Genomic DNA, 15038 nt, shown 5'->3' on the forward strand with positions numbered 1-15038 from the left:
CTAGCAGACTACAGTCCATGGGGTGACAGAGTCAGACACTTCTGAGCAACTAACACTTTCATTTTCACCATTTCCTACAGGCAATGTGAGGAGTAAGGGAGGGGTATGTGGATATCTACATGACTGATTCACTTCACTGTACAGCAGAAACTAGTACAACACTGTAAAGCAATTATATTTTATTAAAAACTATAAAAATAATTCAAAAAAAGACATGCATGTGTACTAATGATAAAACATGAACATTAAGAAAAAGACTCAAATTTTCTCAAGAGCAAACTTATGGCATAGAATTAGCCAGAATAGTCTCGTTTTTAGTTTTACTATCTGAATCTGAAGAATTTACCAAAATCAGGACTGCAGAGCAGAGGTCACTGATTTCTTAATATGTCATTAAAGTGTAGCAAAAACTGATATGCTGCTATTTTTCCATCAGCTACTTTTTGAGTAACTGCAGCAATTATTTTATAGCATCAGTTGGGTGACAGCTCATTAAATGAGGATTTTTTTTCCTTTTTACATTCTTCTCTCAGTCACTCAAATGTAACCAATAATGTATTATTCATAAAGTAGATAAACCTAGAAAATTATGCAAAGAACTCAAGACCTCAGGTCCCTCAGAAGCCTTTGTTTGAATCTGAAAGGACTGGTCTCAAGAGACTCTGCACACCTTTCTGTTCAGTGGGTTACATAATACTGTCCATTTGCTGTGGATGTGAAGGAAGAAAGGCTGGATGATGACCACAAACAACCCAACAAGTCTAAATACCATATTAATATTTGCCAGAAATTACAACTTAACTTTGGGTAACGCAGTTATTTTCTTCTTGTCTTCCTTAGTAAGACTTCCAGATAAACAAAAACAACCTAAAGGATCAGATGACAAGAAGCTCCAGGGTCACTTGATTGACAAAAAAGCTCCAGGGTCACTTGGTTGAAAATGTGAAAACATTGACTGTGGTCACTGTAGTCTACCCCAGAGGATAATGTCCCTTCACTTATGTGTCCCCTCCACTGATCAGGCCATATCTATCTGGAGTCTTTATTTCAGTTCCTAGTAGTTCTTTTTGGGGGCAGAGTGTATAGAGTTGCTTTACAATATTGTGTTAGTTTCTGCTGTACAAAAAAGTGAATCAATCACACATATACCTATATCTGCTCCCTCTTGGACCTCCCACTCCCTGCCCCATCCTACCTATTTAAGTCATCACAGAGCTGAGTTCCCTGTGCTATACAGCAGGTTCCCACTATCTACCTATTGTACATACTGCAGTGTATATATGTCAGTCTCAATCTCCCAATTCATCCCACCCCTCTGCCCCGCTTTGTCTACGTGTCTGTGCTCTATGTCTGCATTTCTATTACTGCCCTGCAAATATTCATCTATACCATTTTTCTAGATTCCACATATATGCATTTGGTATGCATTATTTGTGTTTCTTACACCCATGTTTCTTACATGAAGGGAAAAACAAGACAGTGTTGGCATATATTTAATATTTTTGGAAACTGTATTTTTTTCTGTAAATATTTTTTAAACCTGAAGGCACAGGGATTGTCTCACGTAGATGTGAAAAAACAAAATCAGGTCTGGGTATATGAATACAGTCAAAGTTGACCCAATGCTACTTCATTAGTAAGAAATGCAAATGGCCTTACAGAGCTTATGAGTATAAAATGGAATTTTAAAAGTATTAGCAAGGATTAAGGTTTTTGTAGTCATCATTTGATTAACCTGTTCCTGATAGGACAGGGAAGGAAGGAAGATTCGGTAGTGCCATAAAATCTCTTCACAGAATGTCTGCGTACCTTCTCCTCTCTCACCCTTCTTCCCAGCCTAACCAAAATTAGCCTTTTCTCCCTCCATGCCCAGGAAGTGTCACTGAATTGCTCTTTTCCACAGAATATGTCAGTGTCTGACTTACTCCACATGCTGCAGAACCTTAGTGTTGCCTTTTTTCCTGTTTCACACACACACACTCTCACATGCATTTGTCATGAATACATATTCATTCAGCTGTCTGTGAAACATCTTTCTACACGTCAATAGTTATCTCTAACTCATATGCCCAAACCTCCTCCACTGGTCACCTTCCCAGAGACTGGCCACTGGGAACTGTTACTCTGTGAATGACTTGGCCCTGGGCTCCCCAGCTGCTGAGGTGGAACATCAATGGGGCTTCATTTCTCCTCTTTTCTTCAGTTTCTCCCTCATTGTTGATCAACAATGTCCATCAAGCTCCCTTTCTTTACACATATTCGCTGCCTTATCCTCATCCTCCTGGCCTCAATTCTGTTCTGAGGCCCAGAGTCTGCCTGGGCCCAGGTGAGTTACCTGACCTGCTTTGGCTGCTCCTCACTCAGCCCTGTCCCCTCACACACTTCTCCACATGCTCAGAGACATACACATACATGTGGGCAAGATGTGCTTCATTGCTTCAAACCTTGTAAAGAAATCTCTTACAGGAATGGTCCAAATTTCAAAATACTTAACATATTAGAGTAGACAAAAATTGCTATTTAAAGCCACCCTTGTCTTTTATAAGAGGAGTTCTTCCTAAAGAGAAAGGCCCATAGGATAGAGACCCTGTGTGGGTGTGGGGCTGCTATTTTTGACCCTACTGCTCACTCTGGGATTCCACTGAGCATCTCACATTGCAGGACCTGAGATGGGAGCCACCTCTTGCCTTTCCCTGGCCAGGTGACCACACAAATAAGAGTTTTACATCTGATCTCATTCCACCCTCACAGCAGTCCTACGATGGTGTTATAACATTGCATGCTTGCAAGCAGAGGAAACTAAGGAAAGAGTTGACCTCTCAGGGGATGGTGTTGGCAAGTGGAGAAGCTAGTGTGTGCTGACTCACTTCAGTCATCCCAGACTCTTTGCAATCCCATGAACCATAATCCACTGGGCTCCTCTGTCTGTGGGATTTTCAGGCAAGAATATTGAAATGGGTTGCCATGCCCTTCTCCCAGGGGTCTTCTCGACCCAGGGATCGAACCCACATCTCATGTATCTCCTGCATTATTGGTGGGTTCTTTAGCTGATGAGCCATGTGAGAAGGCCAGGAGAAGCTAGGGTGGAAAGCAAAGCTTCTGCTGTAACCAGCGTCCTTTTCTATCCTCCAGGCCTTGTGTGCTTCTTACAGAGAGTGGCTGTCTCATGAGTGGAAGCTGTGTTGCCCATGTTTATCTAACATCTCCAGACAGAGCCAGAAAAACCCAGTCCTGAGTCCTTGAGCTGTCCTCCTGGGTCTCAGGCTGACTCTCCCATTCTGTTCACACAGGCTTTCTCCACACAAGATACACTTCAATTGATTAGGTTTCAGTTCTCTAATTTGCAATCATTTTCCAGCCCTGCATTCTCTGAGATTACACATAGGTCACCTTGACAGGAATTCTTGGAGCCCACAAACTCTTTGGTGACACATTTAGCAAGCAATCTTCTGGTTTATCTCTAGCTGGCAGACCCGGCCCCAACCATGACAGCATGAGTTTTGCCAGTGAAATTTCAGAGAGCAGTCCAATTCTAGGGAGAGAGGTCTTCAGTGCTCTTTCCTTATTTTACCTAGAGTATGATGGATGAGTGATATATTTGATTACTCTGATACACTAGTTCATTTTCTTATTTTATTGCATATAGGTATGCACAGTTTTTGTAGAAGTTAATTAAAGTAGTTAACTAATGACAACCTACTGTACAACACAGGAAACTCTACTCAATGCTCTGTGGTGACCAAAATGGGAAGGAAATCCAAAAAAGAGGGGATATATATATGTGTGTTCATTCATCTTGCTGTAGAAACTAACACAACATTGTAAAAAAGAAAAAAACTATACTCCAATGAAAATTAAAAACAAACAAAAAGAAGTTAGTCTAAATTCTATAAACTGATATTGCCTCTTAGTTTAAGATGCTGTAAAAGTAATAAAATAATAATAAAACCAATGACTAACACATCTTTGAGAACAAAATATCTGGTAGATCTGCTAGATGAGCAAATTCATGCCAACTCAACCAGCACTCCCCAGATATGGGCATTCTTTTCTTCTGTTTCTTTGCATTTTCTTAAATCAAATAAGAACCTGAAACTCAGAGAGGCTAAATGATAGTAAGTGACAAATTCAGGATTTGATCATCCCATTACAAAATAAAATATGATATAGAGATACATTACAGTTTAGATACAGACAATGAGGGTACAGCCAGAATAAGTAGCCACATTTGTGTGTGTTCTGTGTATTTATTACATATATTACTTTGTAATATTTTCACTAAAAATCTATGACAGATTTACAAAAGAGAGAAAATTAATTCTTCCTTTTCTTCTCCTCCTCCTTACTCTCTCCTCTTTGTCCTCCTTCTTCTTAATGATGAAGACTCTTTGAAAACAAGGCCAAGACACTGGGGTTTATTTGTAAATAGCATGAATGTCACTTGGAGCACCAACAGGCACAGTGGAAATGACAAACACAGAGAAAAAAAAAATGAAAGGAGGGTCCAACATCATCAGGGTCCTGTCAGAGCTGTCCACACCTGGCAGCTCATCTAATTTTCACTCAGCTCATCTAATTTTATCCTGAGTAAGAGTGACTTTTAGGTGAGTAATGCCATATACTTAGTGATAAGTCAGCACATTAAAATAGAAGCCAAAGACGCATTGCACTAAGTAGAATTATAATATTTTGGTATATAGTAATGGCCCACATCAAAATGTTGTATAAAATTTACTGAAGAAACGCACATTTTTAACCTTGACATTGACTTTGAGTTCTATCTATTTTGGATACTCGCAGTTCTGCAATTACCCAAGAAATATGACTACATAAAATCTAGAGACGATGAAGTTGTACAGGTTGACAGGTAACTGAGGCAATAGAAGCCTCAGTCTACATCTTTGATCTTTATAATTGTAAAAAAAAAAAAAAACCGAAGAAGAAGCAGCATATCTCATAGCTATGTTTTGTTTCCTAGAACCAGTAGGTCTTAAATTGCCTATTAGATATTTTGAAATTAGATGTTATTAATAGGATGGTAGCATCATTGATGGAGAAGGCGATGGCACCCCACTCCAGTATTCTTGCTTGGAGAATCCCATGGACGGAGGAGCCTGGTAGGCTGTAGTCCATGGGGTCGTGAAGAGTCAGACACACTGAGCGACTTCACTTTCACTTTTCACTTCCATGCATTGGAAGAGGAACTGGCAACCCACTCCAGTGTTTTTGCCTGGAGAATCCCAAGGACAGCAGAGCCTGGTGGGCTGCCATCTATGGGATTGCACAGAGTTGGACACGACTGAAATGACTTAGCAGCAGCAGCGGCAGCATCATTGAATAAAAAACACAAAAACAAAAATATCCCTTAATGCTACCCTTGGCAAAGTACTAACTATTGTACTCCATCTAGATTTCTATAAAGTGGTGATGTGATATGTTAGTTTTAAAATATCAATCCCTGATTATAAGTTGTGCTTTCCCATTTTTGTATTTTTCCTTTTATTCCTCAGTGTGTGATGCCTTCTTTCATCTCCTATCAGATACACAGCAAGACAATTTATTTAAAAACAATCTGAAACCCAGTCATAGGATTGTTAGTGTAAACAAGTCAGTATCAAGTTGCTCCAGGATATATGCTTTCAGTGACAATTTATGGAATAAAAGAGCAGAACATAACCAGCAAAGAGAAGGCATATTTGTTCAGGATGAGAGTATGGGGAGAAAGGAAAAAACAAAAAACTCATGGATTCATTCATTCACTCAGAAGTTAATGTATGAAGACCTTAGCGTGTGCCAAGCACACTTTTTCCAATGCAAGGCTCTGGCTCTGATTGTATTGCTATATGCACATGGAAATCGAGGACTGAGAGAGTAAAAACCCTGTGAACCCTAATAATCACTGGAATAGCTCATAAACAGATCTATGAATAAAACACTTCCTCCAGTAGAGATTGTACAATATTATTTTTTTAAATAAGAAATAGAGCCTTTATTTTCCAGATTTCAGAATTCCTGCCCCATCTTATGACATTACCTAGTTTGAAGCACCATTGCTGCACTGAGGGTGGGAATCCCAGAGGTAGTGGTTTTGGGGAAATCAAAAGGGGTCTGAAAGATCAAAGAATAGCCTATATGAAGAAACAGCAAAACCATAAACCCCTGGATGTAACCAGCATCATTTTCCCCAAGGCAATTGTCTCATTAAGTCTCCGAGGAAAGGAGTGAAGGGCCCTTGTGAAGGTCAAGGTTCTGGGACTGGATTAGACCTGACTTTACAAAGAAAACAGCTCAAGGCAAATGTATAAAAATATAGCTTTGCGAGCGGCTTGACCACTTCTGACTATGCTTTGATAGCTGAGAGAAAATCAATCTGCCGCAAAAAAGTTTAAACTTTGAGTAAATATTTCTGGTGAGATAATAAAAGGTGGGTAACAGTCAACGCCGCAGTAAATATCTGTTAATCCTTGAATGAGCATAGCCCAATTTTCAAAAAGACAGCCTTCTGAATGGGAGAAAACAATAGCAAATGAAGCAACTGACAAATAACTAATCTCAAAAATATACAAGCAACTTATGTAGCTCAACTCCAGAAAAATAAACGACTCAGTGAAAAAATGGGCCAAAGAACTAAACAGGCATTTCTCCAAAGAAGACATATGGATGGCTAACAAACACATGAAAAGATGCTCAACATCACTCATTATCAGAGAAATGCAAATCAAGATCACAATGAGGTACCATTTCACACCAGTCAGAATGGCTGCGATCCAAAAGTCTACAAGCAATAAATGCTGGAGAGGGTGTGGAGAAAAGGAAACCCTCTTACACTGTTGGTGGGAATGCAAACTAGTATAGCCACTATGGAAAACAGTGTGGAGATTCCTTAAAAAATTGCAAATAGAGCTGCCTTATGACCCAGCAATCCCACTGCTGGGCATACACACCAAGGAAACCAGAATTGAAAGAGACACATGTACCCCAGTGTTCATTGCAGCACTGTTTATAATAGCCAGGACATGGAAGCAACCTAGATGTCCATCAGCAGATGAATGGATAAGAAAGCTGTGGTACATATACACAATGGAGTATTATCAGCCATTAAAAAGAATACATTTGAATCAGTTCTAATGAGATGGATGAAACTGGAGCCGATTATACAGAGTGAAGTTAGCCAGAAAGAAAAACACCAATACAGTATACTGACACATATATACGGAATTTAGAAAGATGGTAATGATGACCCTTTATGCAAGACAGCAAAAGAGACACAAATGTATAGAACGGACTTTTGGACTCTGAGGGAGAGGGAGAGGGTGAGATGATTTGAGAGAATGGCTTTGAAACATGTATACTATCATGTAAGAAACGAACTGCCAGTCTATGTTCAATACAGGATACAGGATGCTTGGGGCTGGTGCATGGGGATGATCCAGAGAGATGATACGGGGTGGGAGGTGGGAGGGGGATTCAGGATTGGGAGCTTGTATACACCCGTGGTGGATTCATGTCAATGTATGGCAAAACCAATACAGTATTGTAAAGTAAAATAAAGTAAAAATAAAATATTAAAACAAAAAAAAAAGACGGAGAGGTAAAAATACCTTTACTGGAAGTTATTCACCCATTATTCATTCATGGCTTCAGCACCATTTATTAGATAATTTCTTGGTGGCAGAGAAATGCAATCAAGGGCTAACAGTGGTTTGAAGCTCCAAGATACCACACACTGAATAAAAAAGAATAATCTAAATATCTTGCTTTAAAAAAAAAATAGATTTCCTTTTTTTGATGATCAAATGACCAGAATATAAACTTTATACCATTTTCTCTTTCTATTCTGTGCCATGTCATTTATACAAGGGAGAAGTAAATACAAGAGGCAAAGAACAGTGACTGAAAATCACATAAAATATCTACGCTTGCTTATGAATAAATTCAAGTATGTCCTGCTGTTAGAAAAGAGAGCTTCATCTTAGTTCTACCTGGTTGTTTGGATGATAAAATTTTTCATCCGGGTCCGGAGCCATCAAGGAGAGGCACAGTTTGGATCATCTTTCTGCTCCTCCATCTCACCACCCAACATTGTTTTCATTGTTCTACAACTGTCCTTTGTGTCCCAATTTGTTCCCTTCCACCCAGATGACTGTTTTTCCACCTCCAAATGCTGTCTTGAGAGATCTCTAAGCATGAGCTGTTTGGCAGCCTCCCTTCCTGCTCTCAGCAGCCCATTCGTCTGAAGTTATTAAGTCAGAAAACACCCGACTGAGAGGAGGTCTAGAGGCTGAGTCATTCTATTGAAGAGAAGTTCCTGTGCAAACAATCATTCACTGTGAGACTGTTATTCATTACAAGTTTTCTCATTTCTTTCTTTGTTCCTTTTCAGTTCTTCGACAGGGATGGAAACCCCTGCAGAAGTCAGCTCTATAGTACACCTGTTCAGATGTCTCTTTGAGGCTTCCCTTTATTCAAAGGATCATGTTTGGGGTGTTTCCTCCCTCCACTCTCATCCATCTTTAGAGCTGCTTTACTTTCATCTATACCCAGAGCATACTCATTTTTTCTTATTTACTTGGCACCCATCAAACCTCATCAAGGGAAATCAACCCTAAATATTTATGGGAAGGACAGATGCTGAAGCTAGAGTACTTTGGCCACCTGATGCAAAGAGCAGACTCATTGAAATAGACTCTGATGCTGGTAAAGATTGAAGGCAGGAGAGGGGGATGACAGAGGATGAGATGGCTGGATGGCACCACTGACTCAATGGAAATGAGTTTGAGCAAACTGCAGGAGATGGTGAGGGACAAGGAATCCTGGCGTGCTGCAGTCCATGTGGTTACAGAGTCTGACACGACTTAATGACCAGACAACAACAACATTGAAATATATGATAGCAAGTAACTCAGTTACAGAGGTTGCTCAAAACAGAATGAAATATTATCAATTACTAGAGTCTTGGAAGACAACTGAGGCTCTACTTGGCTTAGCAGAGAGCAAAATACACCATGCAGTGATTATGATTTGAGATGGCCTGGGAGAGGTCTTTTTGGCATCCTCACTGGCTGCTATGTATGCAAAATGCAAACTTACCAACTCCTTGGATGCAGTCAGCAAGGGTACTGACCTGGATTCAGCTGGAATTTCCTACTCTATCCCCTTAGACATGTGACTTTATCCAAGGTGATTAGCATTTCAGAGCCTTGATTTCCTTTTCTGGGGCAAAGAGATAATAAAACCAGCCTCAAGTGTTGTTGAGATAATTACATGAGATATAGTGTATGCAATACTAAGAAGACTTCAGTATATGGCACTTTTCCCCCATTTCTTTTATTTTTAATTTAATATTTTTTTATGAAACTTTTAAAAATCAAGTTTGATCCATGAAGCAGGGCATCCAAAAGCAGTGCTCTGAGTCAACCTAGAGGTATAGGGTGGGGAGGGAGGTGGAAGGGGGTTCAACATGGGGGGACACATTCATGTTGATGTATCACAAAAACCATCATAGTACTATAAAGTAATTATCCTCCAATGAAATGAATATAAAAAGTATTGAAATATAGTTGATTTACAATGTTGTGTTACTTTTAGTTGTTAAGTTCAGTTCAGTTCATTCACCCAGTCATGTTTGAATCTTTGCGACCCCATGAATCACAGCACTCCAGGCCTCCCTGTCCATCACCAACTCCTGGAGTTCACTCAGACTCATGTCCGTCGAGTCGGTGATGCCATCCAACCATCTCATCCTCTGTGGTCCTCTTTTCCTCCTGCCCCCAATCCCTCCCAGCATCAGGGTCTTTTCCAATGAGTCAACTCTTCGCATGAGGTGGCCAAAGTATTGGAGTTTCAGCTTCAGCATCAGTCCTTCCAATGAATACCCAGGACTGATCTCCTTTAGGATGGACTGATTGGCTCTCCTTGCAGTCCAAGGGACTCTCAAGAGTCTTCTCCAACACCACAGTTCAAAAGCATCAATTCTTCGGTACTCAACTTTCTTCACAGTCCAACTCTCACATCCATACATGACCACTGGAAAAACCATAGCCTTGACTGGCTGGACCTTTGTTGGCAAAGTAGTATCTCTGCTTTTCAATATGCTATCTAGGTTGGTCATAACTTTCCTTCCAAGGAGTAAGTGTCCTTTAATTCCATAGCTGCAATCACCATCTGCAGTGATTTTTGAGCCCCCCAAAATAAAGTCAGCCACTGTTTCCCCATCTATTTGCCATGAAGTGATGGGACCAGATGCCATGATCTTAGTTTTCTGAATGTTGAGCTTTAAGCCAACTTTTTCACTCTCCTCTTTCATCAAAAGGCTTTTTAGTTGTACAGCAAAGTAATTCAGTGATATATAGATAGATAGACAGATAGATAGATATAGATATTCTTTTTTAGATTTGTTTCCACTATAGGTTATTGCAGAGTATCCTTTTCCTTTATAAGCTAATTACCTATTTTATATATGGTAGTGTGTATATGTTAATTCCAGACCCATAATTTATCCCTCCACCACCTTTCCCCTTTGGTAACTATAAGTTTGTTTTCTAGATCTGTGAGTCTGTTTCTCTTTATAAATAAGGTTATTTGTACCATTTTTTTTTCAGATTCCACATATAGACAATATCTTATGATATTTGTCTTTCTCTGACACTTGACATTTTTGAGAGACAATATTATCTAGGACTTGTAGTATATCAATGTGCTATCTACTAAATGCTATACTAGCCCAAGTCAGAATTCTAACTACGAAGAGCAGAAACTTAAGGGACGTTTATGTGGTAAATATGTTTGAGCTTTCTTAGAAGCACTCAGACACCAAAAGGAACATGCCTGTCTGAAACAAAAATTTGAAATGCAAGGAAAGCCGGCTCGACCACATGTTATCTAAGAATCAGGTTGGAGGAATGTTAAAGAACATGATTAGTCCCCAATGGTATTAGATTTTGTACTTTAAATAATAATGAACACATTTCAAAAAGGCTATGCCAGGTTTCATTCTGAATGTATATTCCATGTCCACAATCCGTGTTACAGACAAAGCTGTTTCATTGTTATTTCACATACAAGGAGCTTCATGATCTGGATTTGACCTTCTTTCCTGTCTACATATCATGTAAATTGCACACACAAAAACTGCAAAAACTACACTGAGATACTTGTATTTTGGAGAAGCAGCAATTTTTATATTACTTACATTTCTGTGTCTGAATAAATGGCAGCACTTAAGTATACTATACTACCTTTAGTTACTTATTCTGGTTCTTCAAAATTTAGCTATACTTTTCCTTGAAATCAACATATCCCAGCCCAAGTGCACCCTAGGTCTGACAAATCTGTGCTTATATGTATAATCAAACTTATCACACTAATGCATTTATTGCTAAATAATTAATTAGCCTCTACTATTCCACTGCCCTGAAAGTTCCTCAAGGGTGAGAATTATATGCCCCTGGCTTTCTCTGTACAGCAGACTGTCAAACTGCCCAGAGTAGGCATTCTTTCGACAAATGATTTAAGAGTAAATGTCAGATGGAATAGTATGCACTGTTGCCTGTATAACAAATTATATCCCAGAATCACTGATGACAGATTATAGCTTGTCCTAAGAAAATGAAATCTAGAAGAGTTAAATCAGAATCTTTTGGGACTTGCCTGTTAATCCAGTGGTTAAGACTCTGTTTCCAAAGCTGGGGACACAGGTTCGTTAACTGGTCAGGGAACTAAGATCCTACATGCCACAGGGCCAAAAAAATTAGAATCTATTCTCTTATGAGAATGATAGAAGGAAATTTCTAATTTCACCTGGGTTGGAAAAGTGAATCAGAAAGCTAATTTGGGTAAGAGTTTTATTTAGTATATAGTGATTTACTATATTGCAACCCCTAGATAATATTGTCACTTAACAATGTTACCTATCACATCCTGAAATGTTCTTAGTATTTTATATACTACATCCTATAAAATCTATATATGAGATGCTCAACGAACTCTAGGACATCCATGGGTGAAGTGGGCATCTTTACAGAGGCACAGTCAGATCATTTCCCCTTGACCCTTCATAGGTTAATTGTTGAACCCATATCTAAAATTAAATGTTTATGCCCTAATCAAGATTACTTGCTACATAAAATGGCACATGATGAAACTTTCCCTCTGGCTTTAAAAAGGACAGTAAAAGGTTATGAAATATGCCATAACCTAAGCTGGTGGAGGTATGATGGCTCCAGATTTGAGAAAAAGTGTTCCTGAGCAGTCTTGATGATGAAGTTAAGTCAAGAGGAGGGCTTCAAAGGTTAGTAAACAAGTGAGAAAGTCAAAGAAGGGAGACTCTGGGATGAGAGTAGATGAGATGATTGATGGAAAGTCCTGGAGAAGGGAGGGTAGAGGCACTTCAATACTTGATAGTCTAATTTTCCACTTTTAAGTGGTGTGATGTGATTCTCTTCCTCAGTGTTTAGTAAATTAAGTCCAGTTCTGGGCATTTGTTCCCTAGCAAGGGAAGGCACTAAGGCGGCATTCAGTATGGGAAAGGCTTCACTGAAGGAAAAAGTGAGTGAAGATTAAGCGTTCAACCAAAAAAAATGAAAATTGAAGGCACTCAGGAGAAACACTTTCCCTTCTCAATGACTCTTTACATTCTAACCCCGCTTATCATCTTCTTTGATGATACAGAATAAAAAAAGGTGTTTGCATGTAAGTCTATAAATTCATGTTTCTAACGTCAGCACACAGTGAAAGGAAGTTAAAGAATCAAAATATAATGAGTGAATCAAACTGCTGGTTGCAGAGGATTTTGATTATGTTTCCTGGCCACACAATCATGTCACTTTTTCACATGTCTCTCAAGCTTGTAGTTGTCATTTGGGGATCACTTCTCAAAGGTCTATTACATTCATCTATTCAGCTAGCTACCATCAACTTCTACTGTACAAAGGGTAAGACTTTGGGGAAGTAATGTTAAAAGAGACCCAATATTTAAAAAGAAGGAGAGTTATTTTTTATTTGCAGATCTATAAGATGAGATAGAAGGCTCTGCAGGATAGAGTGGAGTCCCCAAAGAATGGAGACATCCAGTTAACTTTATCTGATTTGCCATGTTAGGAGAAGGGACCCAAGTCACATGACTCAGGCCCCAAGCAGCCTAAAACATTCCGAAGCCATGGACCACTTAGTGGAGCCTGATGGAGCCATATGTTTGATCTTTTCCTCACTGAACTAAGGTTTAAAGCAGACCTAAAATTTTATCTGAAACAGTCCTTGGTGTTATCAACTAAAACAGTGAAAGAAAAACACTTAAAAGTCATTTCCACTAGGTTGGGAGCCGTTCGACACAGGAAATCTTAACTATACTTGAGCAGTACTTGATGAAGCAAGTGCAATTTACAAAACCAAAACCGAAGAAGGTCTTAAATTTTTCAAAACCAAACTGTCTTTGGAAATGTTCTGTGCATATTTTCACCATCACTACAGTGAAAAAAGCAATTGACCAGGAGGGCAAAGGAAAAGTAGATGTCATAGCCATGAGAACTAAAACCTAAATTTATCTATAAATGTAACTTGGTGTTGGGTAGTTCAAATTCTCGATTACCCTTTTAATGGATAAGTGAGAAAATAATTTAATTTCTCTGTAATCTACATTCCTCAATCATAAGATGCCAAAGTGAGAAGATCATAAAAAAATTAATAGGTTTTCTTTCTTTGTCAAATTTATGGTTACTGAAGAGGAAAGGGGGGAAAGGAAAAATTAGGAGTTCATGATTAACAGATACACACCACTATATATAAAGTGGATAAACAATAAAGACCTACTGTGTAGTACAGGGAGCTCTACTCAGTATTCTGTAATGTCTTTGTCAAATTTACGGTTACTGAAGGGGAAAGGGGGGAAGGGATAAATTAGGAGTTTGGAATTAATGGATACACACTATTATATATAAAATGGGTAACCAATAAATAACTAGTGTATCACTCAGGGAACTCTACTCAGTATCCTGTAATAACCTGAATGAAAAAGAACCTGAAAAATAATAGCTATATGTATATGCATATCTGGGGCTTTTCCCTGTTGGCTCAGCTGGTAAAGAATCCACCGGCAATGCGGAAGACCTGGGTTCGATCGATCCCTGGGTTGGGAAGATCCCCTGGAGAAGGGAACAGCTACTGCCTCTAGTATTCTGGCCTGGAGAATTCCATGGACTACATAGTCCATGGGGTCACAAAGAGTCAGACACAATTGAGTAACATTCTATATATATATATATATATGTATAACTACATCACTTTGCTATACACTTGAAACTAACACAACATTGTAGATCAAGTGCAGTGCAATATAATTTTTTAATCAAAAAAAGGATCTACTGTATATCACAGGAAACTATAGTCAATAACTTGTAATAATCTATAAGGAAATAGAATCTGAAAAAGATGTATGTGTGTGTATGTAAGCCTGTGTGTACGGTACACCTGAAACTACCACTACATTTTAAACTAACTGTACTTTGATAAAAAATACAAAAAAATTAATGGTTGTTATGAAGGTTAAATCGATGTTCAATAAGCATAAATTCTCTATTTTTACTGGCAATAATAGGGTTGGCTCGTGGCTGGGTCATTCATCAGTGAGACAATGCAACAATAAAGAAACAGTCTGTGTAATTACACATCCCTATTTACCATATTTTTTCCAAAAGCCTATATTCTACACATTATAGTAATGCCAGCTAAATTGCAAAGCTAAATATTACATTTCATTCTTACGTTGAAAATGGAATGTTGAGAATATAAGATGATGGTGTTGCCACATGCTTTATGTTACAAACTTTAGTAATAGCCCTGAAAGTACTAGGACTGGCAATTTCCAGAGTTAAAAATGATCACCTTCATTAAGAAGCCCTAGTTCATATGGAATTTCTCATTCATGTTCCTTTATTTTATGGAATATTTTATGTATCTCTTAGTGGGCTTCCTCCACAAGTGCAGAGAGATCCGCGTTCCCATTACCATTCATCCTTGTCAGCATCACAGTTGCAAAAGTGTCG

General features: G+C 38.8%; 1 protein-coding gene across 6 annotated transcripts in view; it reads right to left on the reverse strand.

Moving 5' to 3' along the window:
• CNTNAP5 (contactin associated protein family member 5) overlaps positions 1 to 15038 on the reverse strand; it is a 1071087-nt gene that overhangs the window by 205340 nt on the left and 850709 nt on the right. For all 6 annotated transcript variants that reach the window (XM_040228920.1, XM_040228919.1, XM_040228922.1 and 3 more), the window contains one exon: positions 15001 to 15038. This exon is cut by the window's right edge and continues 119 nt beyond it. In XM_040228920.1, coding sequence (XP_040084854.1) covers positions 15001 to 15038 — 38 coding nt within the window. The remainder of the gene's footprint in view (positions 1 to 15000) is intronic.

This window comes from Oryx dammah, unplaced genomic scaffold (genome assembly GCF_014754425.2).
Source record: "Oryx dammah isolate SB20612 unplaced genomic scaffold, SCBI_Odam_1.1 HiC_scaffold_27, whole genome shotgun sequence".
NCBI lineage: Eukaryota > Metazoa > Chordata > Mammalia > Artiodactyla > Bovidae > Oryx > Oryx dammah.